The sequence below is a fragment of the Lepeophtheirus salmonis genome, chromosome 6 (genome assembly GCF_016086655.4).
Source record: "Lepeophtheirus salmonis chromosome 6, UVic_Lsal_1.4, whole genome shotgun sequence".
Taxonomy (NCBI): domain Eukaryota; kingdom Metazoa; phylum Arthropoda; class Copepoda; order Siphonostomatoida; family Caligidae; genus Lepeophtheirus; species Lepeophtheirus salmonis.
In genome coordinates this window covers 25,093,025-25,115,764 of record NC_052136.2, presented here as the reverse complement: position 1 = coordinate 25,115,764, position 22,740 = coordinate 25,093,025, and the positions used below count along the sequence as shown (strand labels likewise).

Below are 22,740 nucleotides of genomic sequence, written 5' to 3'. Positions count from 1 at the left end.
TAGTACATATTATTGTTCTTAAGAATTAAAATAAATGCTCCATAAAGAAGAAAAATTGTTGAGGCTTGGTTCCTTCATAGTAATAATACTCAAGGGCATTTCTACATTTATATATCGACTATACCTATGTATAACTAAGAAATGATTATTTTCCGACTGTTAAGAAAGAATGACGATATCACATCACAAAAAAAACAAAAAAAACTAGTATTATTATCTATTATTAAGTGTAATATTTGACTTAAAAGAAATGTTGTGCATGACATTTTTAACATCATTAACTATGATGCATCTATTCTTAAAGAAATGTACATTATTTGCTATCTTAAAAGATACATATATTCAAGCACATCTTTATGTCATATTTTCTAATGAGTTTAACATGCAATTTTGGAATCATACATATGTATATACATTACAGATACTATACATGAATAAGATCTAATCCTGTTTCTAATTAAACAAACTTAAAATATACACAAACAGATTGCCGTATAAACAATATGATTTATTTCGTATAAAATATAACTTTAAACTGCATCGTTGTTATGTATGTAGATATATATTTTTTTACTATTTCTTGTTCTTGATTCTGTCATTATTCTTATATGTTCATATCAAAGTTCATTTAAAACTAAATCGATTAATAAAGTCAGACTCTATATATGAATATATAAGTTACATATGATAAATTTAGAAATGTGCATTTTAAAAATAAATATCTTAAAGGGAATCCGGAGATGGATTTTCTACGAAATGGAAACTATTAAATTTCTTTTTAAATGTTATCCAAAATGGCAAACAAAAGAGGAAAAAACACGTATAAATTTCATGACGATTAGAAAACGGAAAGCCGTAGATTTGTTTAATCGAAATCTCCCCCCCCAAAAAAAACAACAACAACAACAACTGCAGGGAAATTCTAAGGAGATCATAGGAATTAATCGTACTTGAATCTCTGTTGTAGTTATGACAATTTGTATCAAAACATTATTACAAAATACATTACAACAAATGAAAAAGCTCAAAATTGCGTATTAAATTAAAAGAATCCTTGAAAAATAAACTGCCAAGATGAGTGAAATGGTTGGCAATAACGATATAAGGGTGGATTTCATCATGGATTTCACCCTTAAGTCCCTTCGTCTCAAACCAGACAAATGGAATCGTATGATGGTTTCTGATGAGCAAAGAAACTATATTTGGAACTTTGTGGATCGACAATTACCACAGGTAGGTAATCCTTTATACATTATGCACAAAGTCGTAAATCCTTTCATCATTAGGAGCTGGTTATCAGTCAAAATTTCTCGGGGCATCTTGTTTCACATACAGATTGGCCTGTACCTCTTCGGAGTAAAGGTGTATACTTTGTCAAACGTGAGTCCGAAATCCTACCAAAAGAGAACTTTCTTAATTATTTAACATGTGGAGACATTCATCCCAATGCATTGGATCATTTCTGTGCTTGGGTTGAGGAAGTCGTGGCTCCTGTTCTTAAGAATGAAAAAAATCTGAGCAAATTTCCAAGATGCATTGCAGATGATATTAAACGTCAAGTCCATGAGCTCTCTACGTCTGTGTATCAAATTCGGGGTCATATTAAGGGTAAAACTCTTCTACCCTTCCCACAGGTAAATGATGAATTTTACAAGTGCAATTAAAACTATAACATACCACTATTTATATAAGATCAAATACGTTTTAATGGCAGCACTGAGTCGCCAATCCTGATTAAAAAAATTGATAACTACATATATTTTATTTTCTATTTAAATAATTTTGTAGTCTGAAGTTATTTCGTAAACCGTTCCAAGTCAAGTTCATTTGATACCTTTTCTGGATTTTACTGTTATAGTCAAGTCAAATATAATATAAAATGCCTCTTTTGGTAACCTTTCCTGTTTTGGTTTCCACAACTTCAATAAAATATGTAAACTGCAAATATTATCATATACATTCAACTTTCTATGAGGATAAAACCCGTATATTTTTGATAATATGAGAGAAAAAATAAAATAAAACACTCATAGTTATATATTAACAACGAATAGCGACAATTAATTCTATTTTTCTAGGGGGCAGCAAAAATAGATGAGGAAGAAAGAAAAGTACGTGAATCAAATGGTGAGGAAGTTGATATGACTTTAAAGAACAATATCGAGGGAATAATTATAAAATGGGCATACCAAATTGACGAGGTTGCGAGAGTTCTTTAGAATAATTATTACGTTTTTAAATGGGGAAATCTTTTCATAAGTAGGTTCTTTCCAAGGATTCCGCCGAGGAATTGAATAATGGTAATTATCCGGGTCCCATGACGGAAATTAAATTTTGGGAAGCCAAATGTATGAATTTGGAATCCCTTTTTGAGCAAATGAAGGCTCCTACTACTCGAAAAATGGCGTCTATTCTTGACGTTACTGACAGGTGTGCTATTGAGAACATCATTTTTGATAAATTAAATTAATTCTGTTTGATAAAATAGTTATCTTAATTCAATTTCCGACATTGTGAACAGTCCCCTTTACACTTCTTTAAAAAGGAGAATAAATTTTAATATGTTTAATACACCAATATATGTAAATTGTATATAGCTACTAAATTTCTCATAAATTTTAATTGAAAAACCCCATGTTTCGTTTTACTTTCTTGAAATTAATTTAAATACATACATTTTACGCATTATCTCTTCATTTTATTAGTATACTTCTTATAGATTCATACATTACAACCTACATAGCATTTTATAATATCTGATAAACTCTCTATTACCCATAGTGCATATTACCCAGCATTTAGATCCATGTTTAGAAATGTTGTGGCATCTCTCAATGAAGCACAGGATATTACTCTATATCTCAAGCCCTTAGCTTCACATTTTATAGTAAGCAACGTTAAAAACCATATGAATCATTCGAATATAATGCTATTCATTTTAGTCCTTAGAAGGAAGTGATTTTCAAGACATCGTTCCACAATTGAGACCTCTCATGCACGCCATTTGCCTTGTATATGCCCATTCGAATCATTACAACTCTGCAGCTCGCATCATTATTCTGATGCAAGAAACATGTAACTTATTGGCGGACATGGGTCGAAAATACTTGGAACCATCATCTATATTTCAGGTCTTACATATATTTTAACATTTAATGACATTTTATATACATTATGAAGATATTTTTCAACTCTTTCAACTTTTAAAGGTGGAGGTTGAAGAAGCTTTTGATAAAGTCATGATCACACTAAGAGTTTTTCAAGGCTTTCGTTCCAGTTTCAGGGAGTTTAAGTCAAAACTTCCTCACTATTTTCAAGGAGAAAAGAAGCCAAAGACGTGGGAATTTCAGGAGCATTTAATTTTCAAAAGATTTGACAGTTTTGTTGAGCGACTGAATCTCATCAAGGAATTTTTTAAGACAGCTCAACAGTTTTTGAAATTAGAAAAGGTAGAGATTGGAGGGATACGTGGGAAGGCACTGAGTAGTCGCATTAACAAAGTTCATGATGAGTTCAAGGTTTGTTAATTTGCTGTCATTTGGACCATCAGTTTACACTATTATTCTTATCCCATGTACGTAGGAGCTCTATAGTGTATTTTCAAATCGAAGCTACGATTGCTTGGATCCGAAGGATCTTTCTTTTGTTACAGATTATGATCAGTTTAAAAGTAGAACTTTCGAATTAGATAGAAAGTTAGGAGCTGTTCTAGGTCAGGCCTTTGATGACTGTCTTGTAACGGAGTCTATATTTAAACTTTTGCAAATATTTGGATCACTAATTCAAAGGAATTTAATTGCTCTGGAATTATCAGATAGAATGCCAACTCTTGTGGATATGTTGAACAAGGAAATGGATGAGAGTTTGACTATTTATAATAAACAAATGACAAGGTACATATTTATAAGTGTAGGTATCAAAAATAAATCAAAAAGCTCATGATTGAGAAATTATTGTAAAAAAAAGTAACTATTTATACATACATTTTTATTATAAAATAAATTCACATTTATAGCAACCCAAAAACTTAATTTATTATTTAACAAATTTTTAATTAATAACTTCTATGGAATCTAATGAGCCTTTAGGCATTAAAATTTGATGTACAAAGTTTTCTTGATATTTATATATATGTGCACATACTGAAATAAGTAATCTTTTTACTAGATTAGAATCATCAGGGAAAGCAGTTGTGGACAGAAACTTACCCATAATGACTGGCAAACTAAAATGGGCCCAAGAACTAAAAAACAAAATGACGTTCTCTGTTAAGAGTTTTAAGGATTTGAATCATCCCATTTGTTATAGAGAAGGTGCAAAGCTTGTCATTAAAAAATATAAGGAAACCATGGGGCTTTTAAAGGGATTTGAAGAAGAGGTATGCTTAAATCTAAGGATTCATTTGCTCATTAAGTTTTATTTCTTATTAGTATGAAAAACATAAAGGGGGCTTTACTGTTATGACACTTAAATGCTAATAGGAGAGGTCTAACTTGTGACCATGTGACTTTTAAAATATATGTTCGTGCATCAATGATATATTTTATTATCTAGGTATTCTCTATGTGGAGTCTAAGCATAACAAAAAAGATGACACAAAATTTGAATAGATTCCTTATTTTTCGTGAGTCAGAGACTGGTTTCTTAAGAGTTAATCTTGGAAAAGATCTCATAATTATGTTGAGGGAAGTGAAGTATCTAAAGAAGGAATTCCCCTCAAGAGAATTACCCTCAATCGCCATTGAGTTGTATGAGCGAGAGGAATTCTTTCGGAATGTGAGCAATAGCCTTGATTTAACTGTCACTTGGTACAACAAGCTTATACGCGAAACAAAACGTGTAGAGTTTGCACTCATTCAAAATGAAATGGAAGAGATCGATAAAATGTGTGAACCAGCAGAGCATGCCTTGAATTGGAATTCAGAGGGTAAGTGGGTCATTATTTATTAGCCGGGATCTAATCCTTGATCTACAGTTATATTAAAGTTTAAATTAAAAAAAAAAAAAAAAGATAATATAACAATATATCATATTAATATTCAGGGATATGGAATTATATTGAAAATATTCGTAAGACTGTTTCGAATCTTCATTTGCGAGTGAGCAAGTCACAAAATAATATAGAAATGATACAAAAGCTCATTAAAGATTCCGATACAAGTCACCCTCCATTGTTTGAAAGAATTGAAGAAGGGAAGAACAAAGGATTGTTTAATTTCAAAGGTTGTTTCATCTTCATGTTATTCATCCTAAAGTCTTATAATGACTCTCCTTTTTTCATCCATAATTAAAGATATGGAAGATAAAAAGAAAAAGATATATGGACAAATGAAAACTGCAGGCAATAAAATCAAAAAGCTTGTGGATGAGTGCCACGAATACTATTCATGCTCGAAAGAATCTACCAAATGGGAAAAGTACTTGGAGTATTTGGACGACATAATTACAGCAGGGATACTTAAAATCATTGCAAAAAGTTTAGGATATCTTTTAGATGAAACAGATCAAACGTTGACTCAAGGGATTCTTTTCGAAGTAAATAATAAAAATTTCTACCCATAATATATTTGTGTACTTAAACAAAATTTAGGTTAAACTGGAACTTTCTTCACCAGACATTATATTCCAACCCTCACTTGATACAGCCATTGTAAATAATCTTTATGATCAAATGGTGAAAATTGTTGATGATATCTTCCACGTTTCAACTCTCATCTCTCGCATCGCTGTTCATAAAATCAAGAATGAACCTAATTTCTTGGAAGTCATAAGTAATCATCCAGAATTATCAGGAATGAGAAACGAGTTTTTATCACGAATTGAGTCTGTTATGGCTGGAGCAAATAAATCTAAAAATGCACATTTAGATCATTCATATCTTTGGCAAGATAGTCGACAAGAATTTATGCATTACTTTCTCACCTACGGGTATATTCAAACATAGATATAAGGAATATTTCCCAAATACTCTGTATCTTTTTACTTTACTCATAGGAGGCAATTATCACAGGAAGAAATGGATCTCTTGGAAGATGAGGATGAGTCTCGAAGTATCAAAAAACAGTCACCAGGGCTCGGCCAATTCAAAGAGCAAATTGATTATTACGAAGGTTTACATGATCAATTAAAAAACATTAAAGGCACCAAAGTCATTCAGGTAACGAAATCTCAAAAAAAAAAAAAAAAAGATTTTATGGCTTTTAAACTTATTTTTTTCCCTTGACCTTTTCTGTATTCATAGTCTTGGTTTAAAATTGATTTTAAACCCTTTAAAACAGCTTTATTAAACTGTGTTAAACGTTGGAGCTATGTCTTCAAGAGACACTTGATTGATCATGTAGTAACGAACTTAGAAGATTTGAATAAATTTATTGAGTGTGCAGATGAAGGACTAATGACGCAAGTTCATGAAGGAGATTACGAGTGTCTTATCAAAGTCATGGAATATCTCAAAGTAGGGACTTTTTGTTTCTTTGTTTTTTATTTAATTGATCAAATGATCCAAAGGTTGTAAAAGAAAAACAATCCTCAACAGATGTTATGTTCGAGCCACTTCATAAAATTATTGACTTATTGAGAAACTATGGAGTCGTTATTCCAGAGCAAAGTTTGGTACAACTTCAAGAACTTCCTGAAAAGTGGGCCAACACAAAGCGTCTTAGTGTGACTGCCAAGCAACAGGTTGCTCCTCTCCAAGCTATGGAAGTTGGAAAATTGAAGAAGAGAATCAGTGACTTTGATGACAAGCAACAAGAATTCAGGAATAACTTCCTTAGAATGAGATTCTTTTCCTTCAAGTGCTCCATACCTTATGATGTTTTGACAAAAGCCAATAAACTCATATGGGAAATGGAGGATGAAATGAAGGGGCTTGAGGTAACATGAAAAATTAGTATTTTATTGTACATATTTTAAATTGGTAAAATTTATTGAATTCAGGACTGTGCAGTATTGTTTGAAGTACCCTTTGGAGAATTTAAGGAGCTCCATTCTTGCAGAAAAGAAATTCGTATGGTCAAACAACTTTGGGATTATATTTTCCTAGTTCGAACTTCAATAGATGAATGGAAAACAACTCCTTGGAAGGACATTGATGTTGAAAATATGGATATGGAGTGCAAGAAATTTTCAAAAGTATTGTTGAATAATAAAGTCTTAGTTTTTGCTTGCTTATTTTTGCCCTCCAGGATATTCGGGGTCTTGACAAAGAAATGCGAACGTGGGATAACTTCATGGGTCTCGAAGTAACAGTAAAAAATATGCTTACATCCCTAAGAGCCGTTGGAGAACTTCAGAATCCTGCAATAAGAGAGCGACACTGGCAACAACTCGTAACTGCTACTCGTGTTAGTTTCATGATGAGTGAAGAGACAACATTGGCTGACCTGTTGAATTTAAATCTTCATAGCTTTGAGGATGAGGTCCACAATATTGTCGATAAAGCCATCAAAGAAATGGCAATGGAGAGAATGCTTAAGGAGTTGGATGTTGTATGGTCATCAATGGAGTTTAGTCATGAGATCCATGCTCGGACTGGCTACACGCTTTTACGATGCTCTGAAGAGCTCATTGAAACCCTTGAAGAGAATCAAGTTCAATTACAGAATATGATGACGTCTAAATATATTGGATTCTTTTTGGAGGAAATTTCAGCTTGGCAGAAAAAACTTGCCGTCGTTGATACGGTCATTTCATCTTGGTTTGACGTTCAAAGAACGTGGAGCCATTTAGAATCAATTTTCATTGGATCTGAAGACATACGGAAACAGCTTCCTGAGGATTCTCAACGTTTTGATGAAATTGACACAGAGTTCAAAGGTCTCATGGTTAAACTCTCTAAAACAATTAATGTTGTGAATGCCACCAATGTTCCAGGACTTGCTGAAAAACTTGAAGTTATTCAAGGCGACCTCTCCCTATGTGAAAAAGCATTGGCTGAGTATTTAGAAACCAAAAGATTAGCATTCCCTCGATTCTATTTTTCTTCCTCCAATGATCTCTTGGATATCTTATCCAATGGAAATCAACCTCTTAAAGTATCCAAACATTTAACAAAACTTTTTGATTCGATGGCAAAATTAACTTTAAAAGAAGATCCGGAAAAATCGAATCAAGGAGCACAATCCCCAGGAACATTACAAAAAGGTTCACCTTCGAATATAGCTACAGCAATGCTTGCAAAAGATGGAGAATATGTGGTATTTTCTGAAGAATGTCTTTGCCAAGGTCAGGTGGAGGTTTGGCTGAATAGACTCATGGACACAATGAGATCAACTATTCGTCATTACATGACTAATGCTGTAAAAGCCTATGAAGATAAACCAAGAGACAAGTGGCTTTTCGACTACCCTTCACAGGTAACTTTATGTGGAACACAAATTTGGTGGACAGCAGAAGTGGGGATTGCATTTGGTAATTACTCGAAATAAAAACCTACTTTATCTTAATATACATCAACTAAGAAGGATTTAAATTTAAATAGGAAAGTTGGAAGAAGGCTATGAAAGTGCATTAAAAGACTATTATAAAAAACAAATTGCACAGCTCAACAATTTGATAACACTTCTCCTTGGAACGCTAACGAAAGGAGACAGACAAAAAATCATGACTATTTGCACTATTGATGTTCACTCAAGGTATACACTCGCAATATTACATGAGTATCAATATACAACCATATACAATGTATAGCCTACATATTATGTAATTTCTTTGCAAGGAACAGAATATTATGTATACCTACATAGTGTTGTGTCAGTACTTTTTTATTCGGTCAAGTCCAGTATTAAGACCAGTCATTTGGACAGTCAGTACTTTAACTAATTTAAAGAAGAAAGAAAACAATTCAATTAGGGAATCAAGGACCGAACTTTAAAAGTTTGAGTACTGAACTGGACGGTACTGCAGTCTTCAGTTCTAAATAAGGACTGACACAATACTACTTACATATAATAATTTTTATATATTTACTTCTACTTACTTTTACATTCTATGTCTATGTATAACAGAGATGTGGTCGGAAAGTTGATTTTAAACAAAATTGAATCTGCATTGGCATTTATGTGGCAATCACAACTTCGCCATCGCTGGGATGATGAACGAAACGATTGCTATGCCAATATCTGTGATGCTGAATTCCGATATTGGCATGAATATCTTGGGAATACATCCAGATTAGTCATCACACCCCTTACTGATCGATGTTATATAACCTTAACTCAATCTCTACATTTAGTTATGGGAGGTGCCCCTGCGGGTCCAGCAGGAACAGGGAAGACGGAAACAACAAAGGATCTCGGAAGAGCTCTAGGAATGATGGTGTATGTATTTAATTGCTCGGAGCAGATGGACTATAAAAGTTGTGGAAACATTTACAAAGTACTTTGTACATTTGTATGTTTGTGCCTTAATTACACTTCATTTTATAACAGGGTCTCGCACAAACGGGGGCTTGGGGATGCTTTGATGAATTTAATCGCATAACTGTGGAAGTACTTTCAGTCATAGCAGTGCAAGTGAAGAGCATCCAAGATGCCATCAAAGAAAATAAAATCACATTTGATTTTATGGGTGAGGAAATTCCTATTTCATCTACTGTGGGGATATTTATTACAATGAACCCTGGATATGCTGGTAGAGCAGAGCTACCAGAGAATTTAAAAGTATTTAATTAATGAGTAATGCACACTATTATACTTATTATCCATTTATTAGGCCTTGTTTAGACCCTGTGCCATGGTTGTACCTGATTTAGGTCTGATTTGTGAAATTATGTTGGTAGCTGAAGGATTTCTCGAAGCAAGAACTCTTTCTAGAAAATTTATTACGCTATATACTTTATGCAAAGAGTTACTTTCGAAGCAGGTGATTATACATATTAACATTTACATAAATGATTTATACGTAATATTTATACTACTCAAACAAATAATATTCGATTAACACTATCTATATTGGAAACCATTTCAGTATTTATGGCTTAAAATAATTTTATTATTATCTTTTTATTTTTAGGATCATTATGATTGGGGGTTGCGTGCCATTAAATCAGTTTTGGTGGTTGCTGGAGCTTTGAAGAGAGGAGATCCTGAAAGACCCGAAGATCAAGTTCTCATGCGTGCCCTTAGAGACTTCAATCTTCCAAAAATTGTTTCAGATGATAATCCTGTTTTTCTTGGACTCATTTGTGATTTGTTTCCATCTCTGGATGTACCGAGGAAAAGGGAATTAGAGTTTGAAAAAGCCGTGAAGCATGCTGCATGTGATTTAAAGCTCCAACCCGAAGAAAGCTTTATTCTGAAAGTAGTACAATTAGAACAATTGCTCTATGTACGGCATTCTGTATTCATTGGTAAGTCCTTGGTTAAAGTTGGTTTTTTTTTTTTTTTTTTCATATCGTTGGTTCTTTCATATTATTAAAAAAGAAATATTACGCTATAATTTTTACAGCAAATCAATGCAGGTTTCAGGAAAGGACCTAAAACTATCTTAACAATGATTTATTCCGTACAGAACCTTTTTCCTGCTAAACCAGATCATATAATTCAGAAAAATTAGACAGAATTTGTAAAAGGGAGAGTTAATAAAGGACACAATCGATATTTTCTTTAATTGAATATAACTTTGATTGGTATAAATAATTGCAAAGTTCCTTTCCCCCAAAAGCAACAATGGAGACATTGCTTAGTTTACTTACAGGTGTAGAATTGGCAATAATGATCTATTTAGTCCTTCAATTTTGTATAAAATTGATTTTTTTCATTCTAAAGCAAATATTTCCTAATTTGTTGGTTGAAAAGTGTAACTTGAAGCATTTTCTTTTATCTTTTTCCCATCAGTGACATCACTGTAAGATATATTTATTTCAAATAGGAATTCAATTATTCATTTTTGTTTGTGAAATTGGATGTTTTATACCCCAAAATTTAAAAAATTACTTCCAATCTGTTTAAAATAAATTTTATAGCCAGAACTTTTTGTCGTTGTAAAAATATTTTTTCTTGAAATTGTTCGTAAATTTTGCAATTGGAAAGTTAGATTGGGTAAATTTGATGAATATGAATGCTTTTAAGTTTTTCTTTTTCCTTTATTTCAATTTAAGGAATATGTAATATCAGCTGTTATTATAAATATCACACTCCACTTCATTAAAATTAATGAGTACATTTTGGGTACCTAAATTTGTTGACAATCATTAATATTTCATAGTAGTTTTGATACAAAATTTAATTTTCAGTAATTATAAAGTTTTATGCATAATAATCACAAATTGAATTATATAAATTTAATTAATCAAAATATACAATGTTTTTAAGCATTTCAAATTCATATTTACTACTCCGAAATGAATTAAAAATTTAGGAAAATATACCAAAATTTAAATAGTATAATTTTGAGTATATGTCAACTGTGTATCATCTAATAAAATTTGTTACATATTTGGGGTAACGTTTTACCCTACTTCAAAAAAAGGATGTTTACTAACGGAGGCTTAATGATTAAAAATAGTTTAATAGTTGTGAAAAAAAACAACAACAAAACCCGGAAGTTTGAATACTTTAAGCTCTAGATAATAATTATTTAACCAAAACTAAAATGACTGTATTATAAAATTTCATTGATTCTCTTTTACAAAAAAAAAAAAAATATATATATATGAATAAATTTCAAAAATATTATTGCAACAGTCAATGTGTGCAATGTAAATAGAATTGTTTCATATACAGGGTACTCAAGCTATCGGTGCCGCAAAATGTTTTTTTTTAAACGCAATTTTCTCTCCAAGCAGTTATCAGATTAAAAAAATAAAAGCAGATTCTCAATGCTTTATAGATTCTGATTTATTTTATTGAATAAAATCCTCTCCAGCCACAATTACAGTCTCTATACGAGGCAAGCAGGCCTTCGCCAATTAGTCCCTAGACAAATCCTAGAGCTCCTTCTTCATCTGACTGATAAGTTTGTCTTTGGTGTTGCAGGGAGTTTGGTTGGTTTGTCGTTCGATAGCACCACACATACAAAAAAATTAATTGGATTAAGATCCGATGAGTTTTGAGGCCAAAAGTCCCACGAGATTTGGTCGTCAAAATAGTACCAGATCCATTTGATACTTTTTTAGAGGTGTACAGGGTGAACAGTCTTGCTTCCACATGTAATTCCCTCCAAACATTATGAAAGAATGTCTCACGGAGTCCCAGAGTTCGAGCAATGGTTATGTTGTCGCTCCTGGCAGGGATTCCAAAGATACTCTCAGTACATGGGGTCAATTAGAGCCTTACGGCCAGGACAAATATCTTGTCATGACCGTAATAATTCATTAATGCATCATATTGCGTTGTTTGAGAGGCATTTTTAGAACGAAAATAAATAGAACGACACATTATGAAGATGTATAATTGTCAGTCATATACAAGCTTGCCCCGTTCACCTTTTTTTCCTTCTTTCGTTCATTTTTTGAAAAGTTTGCGTTCGTCCTTCATTCTTTCATTTTTGGAATGTGGATAAATAAGATGATAGAATAAAGTTTTGTGGAACAATAAAAACTAATATTCCCATGATATGGCAACACACCCAGTACTGTCAGATCCAGTAAATATAAGTACCCTCCATTAGTCTGAGTTATTATGTGTCGATGAGCTTTGTTTTAAAAATGTAGAAATATACTCCCCTTTTAATATGATGTGCTGGGCTTTTGCTATACATGCTCGTTGTCAATACCTCATATGAAATCACATTCATTATTTTATATATGCTGCCCGTCAAAACAAAAGCAAGCTAATAGCGAACTAAATCCCTTAAATCAGTTCACTGAATCAGTTCTCAAATCCCCCCTCTCCCCTCCAATAAAAATATTTTTCTACCATTTTTGTGAATGATTCATATTTAAAAAACCTGTATTGAATTAATATAACAAATTTTTGAAAGATTAATCTTGCTGAAGACAAGGTCTAATGGGACAGATGTAGCAATAGTACATAGTCTTTTTTCATTAATTTATCAAGTCTAAGATAAATAATCACTCGACTTTACTATCAGACTAAGGGGTCTGAAGTTCTTCATAATAAAGATTCTGCTACTAAAACATGAACTTCTAAAATTGCTCATGAAGAAGGTATTATCATATTCTAAAGTCTAGCTTTAACTAATTCGAAATTGGACGATCTCAATGAACATGAATTTGAAGGGTTGAGACAAACTTGTGAGGTTATAAATCCCTAATGTAATTCTATAGATTTTTTCTAAAATAAAAATACTCGTATTTAATATTATCTCCAAATAGGCCCTTCTGTTCGTGGGCTCGGGGAATTCGCATATTCTACATCCAAGCTTCTTCCAAAACTGCCTACTGAAAAGGATAATGTTACCCTCCAATAGAAGAGGGATTAGGGATGCTATTGAATACAAATGGAAGGGTGTCAAGGTTGCCCCAAAAAGGGTGTCCGGTAAAGTTATTGTGTTAAAAAGGTTCGGGAAATATTGACGCGTGGTAAAATTCGGGCAAATGTAACTATTGAATAAAAAAATCAATCTTATATAATATAACAGACTCCTTGTAATATCTCATAATACAGTCCAGTTCACTAAATAACTTTAAGAAAAATTCACATGTCAGTTCAACATTCATCAACATATCCTGAAACTTCTGTATCGCTTGAATAATGATATTGTATCTTTAACTCGTCCTCTAGTTAACCCATTATTATTAATGTGAGCGTTTATTTTTAACCTGAATTGGGACCCATCAGTTCACATGCACAATCTGTGGGCCCAGGTCTATTATAGCATATTAAAATAGGTCCTTGATGCTCAGAAAAGCGGAGGTGATGGAGTTTAAACTACCTTGGGGCCCATCACATCCCCTGCTCAACCCATGGGTATTTTTGGATATTATAAAATAAATCTATATATATATATATTTTACGTTTGGGGCCTCTAAAGGTGAGGGCTCTGAGCTACACACTTTCGTCAAAATGTGTCTTCCAATGTCAGAGAGATGGACAAGCTTTGCTTAATTTTAACATATGTAGCCAGTATTGAAATTAAAGATAGATCCCATGTTATAGGTTTCTATCTAAAAAAATATATAATAGTTGAAGTAAAATGTTTCTTGAGCGGACTAATGCTCTGCATACATGTATATTGTAGGCATATCACCAAGACAATATGTAGGTATGACTTATCCCATGATTAATGAATCACTTGTATTTGTACGTGTGTCTATGTTTATGTATGTATGAATACATTTGTTGGATCGTTATGACATTTCTTAAGGTGATGCATCAATTCAAATAATACTATTGTGCACTTGTATTAGGTATGCATGTATGCATATTGAATAAGTTGTTTGCTTTTTTCATGTTTGAATTTGCTTCATTCCACCCATTTTCTTCATCATTTAATTATGTGTTATTTATTTTTTCATAGTTGGGAATGCAGGCACAGGCAAGAGTCAAGTTTGGAAAACTTTATTTCGTACTTATCAAAATCAAAAAAGAAAACCTGTCTTTTGCGATCTGAATCCAAAGGTAATAACATATTTTATACCTATGCACAAATACAATATGTAAGTTGATTCAAAGCAAAATCACACCAATTTTTTGGGCCATCCAACAATCATTAATTTTCGGGATATGAAGTGCTATTTTGTTCATTTTTTTGGTCAAAATAGAATGTTCATCATAATTGTAATGATAATTATCTTGTAATCATATAATCCAACCTGAACAATTTAAATACGCATTGAAAATGGCAAATATGCACCAAAAAAAAATCCATTTGATATGGATTTAAATTGAGATGTGGCATTTGACATTTTCCTTTGATTTTAACTTTGTTAATGAAAAACATGTAAATACATATATTAGCCATAAAATGTTAATAAGAACGTTTCCTACCTTGTATAACTGCCTAACGCCTATGACTGATTAAAAATTGTTTGCTTCTGTATATATAATTCAAGCCTAATATTTTTGAATATCAATGCATGGAGAGTGTCCTTCATTACAAGAAAGTCCACAGGATTATATATATATATATTTTTTTTTGGGGGGGAGGGTTTGGAATAATTTTTTTGGGAAATAAAATTTCATATATTATTTTTTTTTCCAAAATCTAAAGCTATTCACAAAAAATTTTTTGGAAAAAAATTCAAATACTAAATTTATTAGAAAAAAAAATTAAAAAATCCACTGGTATGCCTAAAAAATTGATTTTTTTGGAAAAAAATTCAGACATTTAATTTTATGGAACAAATTCCAAAAATCTACAGGTGTTCACAAAAAAGAGATTTTTAGGATCAAATGTCACATATAAAATTTTTCAATTTTTTTTTTAAATATTTCACCTTGTGGAAAGAACATTTTTAAATTCATACCTATACACAGAATTAAATTTCTTAGAAAAAAAAAAAATCTACAGTTATTCAAAAATCTACAGTTCTTCAAAAAACAAAATTTCAAAAATTTAATTTTATATATTAGATCTTTAGGATGAAAATTCAAAAATTCATTAGTATTCCCAAAAATTAATTTTTTTTGGAAAAAAATTTCAAAAATCCACAGCTGTTCAAAAAAAAAAAAATACTATTTTGCGTACAATTTTTTCATCTTAACCCCAAAAAATTATAATTAAAAACAAAAATTCTTTATTATTTTATTTTTTTTTTGGGAGGGGGGTTGGGTTGGGTGTGGTAAGCTACTTCCTTTCCAGCATACCTTTTCGAGACGCCCCTACAATAGTAAATAATCTATTTTAGAGTAGTGAGTACTAAATACTATGGACCTTCTGCGATACAAAGTATTAATATTACTTACAAATATTAATTCAAATCACTAGGAAAGAACTATATAAAATGTCTTTGGATTGATGGACGCCATGGATTGTTATATTATATTAAGGATATTTAAAGAATAATTTATAAGACTTTTAACGATCGAAAAAATATAGATTACAGTCTTACATACATTGAATCACAATCTATTATTGATTCAATAAATAGTAACTAGGGAATTTTGTTGTGTTTTATCAGAAATTTATTTAATCAATACTTTAGTAAAAATAATTAAGTAAATCTATGCTTCGTTATCAAATTATAAAACATAATTGGATACAAAAACAAAATACAACACATACAAAAATCCAAAAATACTATGTGCTAATATTATAAAAACAACATTAAATAGAAAAAGGAACCAAAACGAGAAACAATATCTTATAATAACTCACAAAAATTTGTTCCATTTAAAAAAAAAAATAATAACAACTTATCCCACTTAAACAACTGCCAAATCGACACCTAAATTAAAATATTAGCATGAAATTTTTCTGTAAGTTCCATCTACACAATGTCAAATCAAAATATCTTAAGTTCTTAGTTATACTATTGTTTCTTTATTCAATTTTACCAGACTTATGAATCTACCATCGTATTTTCTCTAATAATGTTTACTTTATACAAGTGATTAATTTCCTCTTATGTATCATTTGTTGAAATTATATACTCGTACATCAATTTTAAATAACACCTTATCAAATTATGAAACAATGGGGCATACTAATTTTTCCTTATTTAGAGAAACTTTCATTATATCATGGTCCTATATTTTAAAAGACTTGTACAATGGTCCATATAAACAAAACAATATTAAGCAATCGTTAAATAATTTGTGTTGAGTATTTGAAATGATTGAAAATAAATAAAAGCGTTTTTAGCAATGGATTTTTGAAACCTGAGAGTATCATATTTTCATAAATGATAAATAATACACGAGTAATAAAAATACCATGCTTTAAATGAAATTTATTTTGTAGAAGATGCTGAAAGAAACAAAATAAAGAGAATATGAACAAGCTAAGCTTTGAAATCTATGTAATATTGGATAAACAGTAATTGTTAACTGTCCATACCTATATGTATATTGTATAGCACATATTATCGGGGCGATTTTAGAGGGATAAAAATAGAAAAAGGATTGATTTTTTTAATGAAACAAGTCGGCTTAAAATAAGAAGAAATATATATATTTTTAAAAGGCAAATAATATAATGGATCATTCTTTTTCTACCAAAAAAGATCATTTGGAAAGAAAAGGAAAGGGGCCAGTATTTTATGAGATGAAATGATTATATTTCTCCGTTAGTTGTACACTAATTTCCAAAAGACAATTCCATGCACAAAACGAAATCATTCTCATCGCTAAAAATCTACGTAATAACATTCGATAAATAAAAGATATATCTTTTGACAAACATATAAAATAAAAACACATCCACTATGAAAAAGAAGTTGATATTGGAAGCAATTTACTCTATGCCTTGACTGATGTTATAAAATAATAATTTGATTTTTTTAGTGTCTAGAAGTAAGACATTTCACAACTGTTCTGCATTGTGTGGGAATCCTTCCTGTTTCTTTATATTTGCTTTTGAAACTTTAAGGTTCCCTTTTAGTTGTGATCTTTGTCTCACAACACAGCCATAAGATCATTCATACCTTCTTTGATTTTTGAGATCTTTTTGATAGTAACATTTATTTTCTAAAAAGTGAAAATACTATAAAAATAAATAAAAGGGACCCACACATTTATCTTTGCCCAGGCCATCTCACACTAAAATCGGACCTGTCAGAGTATTTTAATTTGTTGTTTAAATGAACTGTAGGTCTCATAAGTATGTTGATGCAAAAATAGTGATTTATATGGAGAACAGTAAGAGCTTAAGCTACCTAAAGGAAAAACAACTCTTCATTTTTTGTACGATATAAGCATAATTATGTTGCAGCATTTGTTTGGTAACTTAATCTTATTGTTAGTTCAAAATGATGACAAAAACAACAATATATTACAATTAAATATGAATGTATAGAGTCTTTTTCAGCCTTATGAAGGAGATAACAAAAAAATATGAGTAGGATGACTTAAATAAATATGTACATAGAATATGTGTGCTATAAAAGCACCAAAATACATATAACAAAATTATAGATTTGCTTAAAACTTTGTATTTTGTAAACAAATGTCCTGTGCAATAGATGTAAAACATTTCATTTGAAAATTTAATGAGTAGAACTGACATTATGAAAGATTTTCTGAAGCGCCTCTAGGAATTTTCTATTTTTCCCCACATTAATTCGGAACTTTCTTTTTAATTTGCAATACCTTTGTTGCAAAAGCTATGCTATTTCTTTTACAACACACACACACAAAAAATTAAATTGTATTTATGTTTTTTTTACTCAAGTGCACCACCAAGAAATAGGCATATTTTAGCTTTAAAATGGTAGAACTAGTTGGTAGGGTGCAAGAGTGCGTACATTTAAATTTGATGTTATGTAATTATGGATTTTTTAACACATGAAAAACTGCCCAATTCTTCCTGCTCTTGCTCATATGAACAAATAAAAATTATATTATTTAGTTATTTTTGAGTCTATATATTTGAATACAGAAGATTATTTTTGGAGTCTTCTTGGTAAAGTTTTCTGAGAGGGGTTAGTTTGTATGGATCATAGGTATTCCTAGTTCGACCTCTAAACTACTCTTGAAAAATTATCCTAGTTCTGAACGCCAGTTTCGTTCAATTAGTTCCTTGCAGTGTGCAATCAAGCAATGTACTGTTGGACTGATATTAATCCAACTATCATCACCAAATCTGTTAAGGATTAGGCGATAAAGTTCAATGCAAAAGTGAAGACATCTTGTAGTATGGATCATCGTTTTGTTTGTGTACAAACAAAACGACTAAGATAGAAGCCCAAATTGAACAAAAGAACAGAATGCAAGAAGTAAGAAAGCCATGAAGTGCCGATTTAAAAACCTCTTTTTGTTGAAAAGCGTAGTACACCCTAAGAAGAGCACACAACCTCTAGATCCTTGCAGAATGCATTCCTTTCAAAATCTACATCGTAAAAGTGCCATTTCTTGCGTTTGATTTGCAAGAGATATTGTAGTGCAGTTGGTGAGTTATATTAACTTTGGAGGTAGAACTTAGCTTGTTGGTCCCCGTATTTATAATTTAGAAATACTTTATAGTAACCTTTTCTTGCCTGATCGATCTCTTACTCTCGCAATCGCTCGAAAAGATAGAGAGTCCTCTTTCTGATCGAACAAACAGACTATTTCTTCGCTCGCTCCCTAAGCTCTTCAACAGTCAAGGTATGCCATCCTCGTGAGTTACATCAATCGAGTATAAACTACTGCAGTTCAGTGGGTGTGATATGGACACAGTCTGTAATTCCCATTATATTGTAAATATAATTTAGAAAAGTTTACTGATTCTAGTTTAAACTACCACTATAAGGTATTTGAGACTATCGAAAGTTGTTTTGAACGATTTCTTGGGCCATTTATAGCCTTTTGTAGTATTTTCCTAGCAAATTATTTGAAAAAAGACACCAATATCTTAAATATAAGCTCGTTTAAATGAATCGTCATATCAGGAGACACCCGGTATTAGGATTATTATATTACAAATTTAAACTTACAGCATAATATTCTTAAATGCGGATTAATGAAGGTCAATGCTCATATTTATAATCACACATAAATATATTTCTTTATTTTATGCATGGGTGTTCGTAAGCTCACAAGTTATTGCAAAAATAAAAACGAATACCTAAAGGGGGATTCTTAAAAGTATGCGGTGAGCAAACTTTTCTTTTACCCATGAAGGAAGGAAAATTTATTACCACTCACTACTTTTCTTATTCAAAGTTAATTAACTAATCAATGTGTCAGGAATATTGAGAAATTTATGAGAATGAAATCTCAATCGATAGGTATATGTATATGTACTTATTCTTTTTCGAAAATACATATTTCATATAATAGGTATGGTAAACGAGTGGGAAGTTTGGAGACTTTTAGATTGATTGATATAATCGGCCGAATTTGTGAATTATTTCCTTCAACAGCAATATTCAATCATTTTGAACTTTTATGATAAGATTAAAAAAATCAAACTATTTACTTATCAATTCCGTTGAAACGCCAAACGTGTCCGATGCAGCAATTTGTGAAGGTTATTTTCAACCATTTAATTTTCTTTTTAATCCTCTGATGTGATCCCTTTTAAATACTTTAATAGTGATGATTTTTAGAAAATTAATTTAAAAAAAAAAAGAAGATAAAACTGAATTCACAATTCATAAGTTATCAGAAGACAAATTCCATGATATAAATATTTTTAAATCTTGGTTCAAAAACTGCGCCGTGTTGATGATAAAAATAAAAATATCTGGAATGACCATGCTTGGGCTTATTTTATTGGGAGTTCAAAGAAATCTATCGGGGGTCATACCTAAAAAAATCTGTATAACACACAAATATCTAATTTGGTCAGACAATAATATAAACATAGGAAGGTTATTATGGCACAAATTAAAAAAAAAAAAACAAAAAATAACAACAACTGACACCTTTGAATTATTGAACATGACTCCCACATGGATAGATACATAGATGCTTTTGTCATTTTCAATTATCACTTTCTCTTTTCTGTAACTTTTATAACTCAGGAACTTGTGAAATAGGATATACCCATTATAAATTAGTATGCCCCTATGAAGAAGACATCACTCCATGATTAACCTTCTCAATATTTGAATAAGAGCCAAATATGTCATCTATTTTGAGTATTTCGGACAACATGTCTAGTTCATTGCATCTTTCCGAGGATGAAGAGGACTCTCCATTCGTCGATTCATGCATGATTCAATGTCATGACAAGGACATAAAGGATTTTTTCAATAACTTTCATTTGCTTGATTTTATTGGCCATGGAACAGACGGGAGTGTTCGGAAATGTAAAGAAAGAAAGAGTGGAAATATTTATGCGGTCAAAATCATAAACTTTGGTCGCTTTGAAAACATGACAGATGGGGATGGTACTTCAATTGTTCAACAGTTGGAAAATGAAGTTCAAGTCCTTCGCGATCTAAAAGGTCAACAGTATGTTGCCCAAATCCATCGTGTTTTTAAAGGAGAATTCCATCTTTTAATTCTATTTGAGTGGTATCCAAAGGGGGATCTTTTTGAGATCGTCCATAGTTCCAAATACCTATCAGAAAAGAAATCTCTTAAGTACTTTAAGCAAATTCTTTTAGCCTTATATGAATGTCATTCCCGTGATATCATTCATAGAGACGTTAAATTGGAAAATATTTTGATCGATGAGAATGATAACATACGCCTTGCAGATTTTGGCCTTGCTAGATGGCTCGGACAAACTGAGGAGCTCTTTGAACTTTGTGGAACTGATACGTACTTTTCTCCGGAAGCAATTTATGCTAAAGTTATTTGCAAACATCGGTCAAGAGGCTACAATAAGAAGGCTGATGTTTGGGCAGCTGGAGTCCTTTTGTATGCCATGGTTTATGGAAAAGCTCCATTTTTTCATCACAATAGACTTACAATGTTTCAAAGCATATTGAGAGGTGAATACAGTTTCTTGGATACAAAATCTCATACCGTATCTCCCCAAATCAAGAATTTGATACAAAAACTCCTCACTACTGACCCTGTAGAGAGGATCACAATTAAAGAAGCTCTTGATCATCCTGTTTTTACTTTTAATCCAAAAAGAACTTTTAGAAGTGTTGTTTGGAGCATCATATTTTGGAAGTCTTTCAAATGATTTCATTTTAAAAAATGTTTTATGTTTATTATTTATTTGTTATTCAATAGACAACACCCACTACTTTAATGGTATTGATGGCAGACTTCTCAACATTAAATACATGAGTGATGTAAATATTTATGTAGCGCAATATTCAACTTAATATTCACTTTATATGTATATTGTATATATTCATCCTTATACCTATTATATAAAATATGCAAAGTTCTATTTGTAGGAAAAGGACAAGTCAATCGAATATAATGATTATTTAAGGATATTAAATATTTTTACTGCTATTGATTACTTGCATTTAATTTGAACACTTAATATTCTTCAATCTCACTCAGATCTTGAGTTATTTTTTATCCTAATACGAAATTCAATTTTACAAGTGTTTAAATATAGTTATTATTTCAAGTTTTCAAACTAACTACTCCTTAATACAATTATGTAATCATTCTAATTTTAATTTGTCTCAATAAGTCTCAGTAAGTCGTCAAAGTTTTTAAAGCTTTGACATATAGAATGAAAGATTATTTCACTTGATTTAAGAAAAAAAGTATACCTATGATTGTATTAGTAGATACTCTGTGTTAAGTTTTACATCGTAAAGTATAGAGTTTATACTTCTAAAGAAAAATATTGTCGAACTTACCTATGATATGGGAGGAATATCTGTTTTTTGGTTGAAATAAATGGAGTATGAAAATTTCCAGGAAAAATGAATTACCTTAATATTTTATCAAAATATAGAACTGGTGGATTTTTGGTCGATCAATGGGAAAGTAGAACTATGAAATCATACTCCACCAAATCCATGAACAACAATAAAGAAAATAGGGAAGGGTCCATAGGGCAATAAGGTATATTTCTACTTTGCCCTTTGATCCATCAAAAACCGACCTAATATCAAACAAAAATATGTAACGAACAAATAATATATTGCTCATATTTAATCCAATAAAAAAGACTCAATTTACATAAATAACAACCTTTCTTATAATTTTTTTTCCATTTCAACAAATTGCTATTTTTTAAAAACACATTTAAAGTGATACGTGTTTGTTCACCGTTTAGATTTTTATAGCCACACAGTTGAAATAGTATAAAAGACTACAAATAAAT

At 31.1% G+C, this 22,740-nt stretch overlaps 2 protein-coding genes across 2 annotated transcripts in view; both read left to right on the top strand.

Moving 5' to 3' along the window:
• The first annotated feature begins 880 nt into the window (after window positions 1-880).
• Dhc93AB (Dynein heavy chain at 93AB) overlaps window positions 881-22,740 on the top strand; it is a 39,540-nt gene continuing 17,680 nt past the window's right edge. Inside the window, exons 1-24 of the mRNA XM_040714851.2 lie at window positions 881-1,233; window positions 1,287-1,634; window positions 2,079-2,201; window positions 2,264-2,430; window positions 2,782-2,887; window positions 2,943-3,131; window positions 3,210-3,518; window positions 3,583-3,893; window positions 4,168-4,378; window positions 4,555-4,927; window positions 5,044-5,223; window positions 5,294-5,535; window positions 5,591-5,928; window positions 5,995-6,157; window positions 6,242-6,454; window positions 6,508-6,876; window positions 6,940-7,134; window positions 7,188-8,412; window positions 8,483-8,636; window positions 9,009-9,378; window positions 9,432-9,662; window positions 9,715-9,864; window positions 10,015-10,351; window positions 14,425-14,525. Of these exons, the coding sequence (XP_040570785.1) occupies window positions 1,075-1,233; window positions 1,287-1,634; window positions 2,079-2,201; window positions 2,264-2,430; window positions 2,782-2,887; window positions 2,943-3,131; window positions 3,210-3,518; window positions 3,583-3,893; window positions 4,168-4,378; window positions 4,555-4,927; window positions 5,044-5,223; window positions 5,294-5,535; window positions 5,591-5,928; window positions 5,995-6,157; window positions 6,242-6,454; window positions 6,508-6,876; window positions 6,940-7,134; window positions 7,188-8,412; window positions 8,483-8,636; window positions 9,009-9,378; window positions 9,432-9,662; window positions 9,715-9,864; window positions 10,015-10,351; window positions 14,425-14,525 (6,564 nt within the window). The 5' untranslated portion in view covers window positions 881-1,074. The remainder of the gene's footprint in view (window positions 1,234-1,286; window positions 1,635-2,078; window positions 2,202-2,263; window positions 2,431-2,781; window positions 2,888-2,942; window positions 3,132-3,209; window positions 3,519-3,582; window positions 3,894-4,167; window positions 4,379-4,554; window positions 4,928-5,043; window positions 5,224-5,293; window positions 5,536-5,590; window positions 5,929-5,994; window positions 6,158-6,241; window positions 6,455-6,507; window positions 6,877-6,939; window positions 7,135-7,187; window positions 8,413-8,482; window positions 8,637-9,008; window positions 9,379-9,431; window positions 9,663-9,714; window positions 9,865-10,014; window positions 10,352-14,424; window positions 14,526-22,740) is intronic.
• LOC121119945 (phosphorylase b kinase gamma catalytic chain, liver/testis isoform-like) lies at window positions 20,525-21,755 on the top strand. The gene has a single exon (XM_040714789.2). The coding sequence runs from the start codon at window positions 20,614-20,616 to the stop codon at window positions 21,628-21,630; it is 1,017 nt and encodes a 338-aa protein (XP_040570723.1). The 5' UTR covers window positions 20,525-20,613; the 3' UTR covers window positions 21,631-21,755.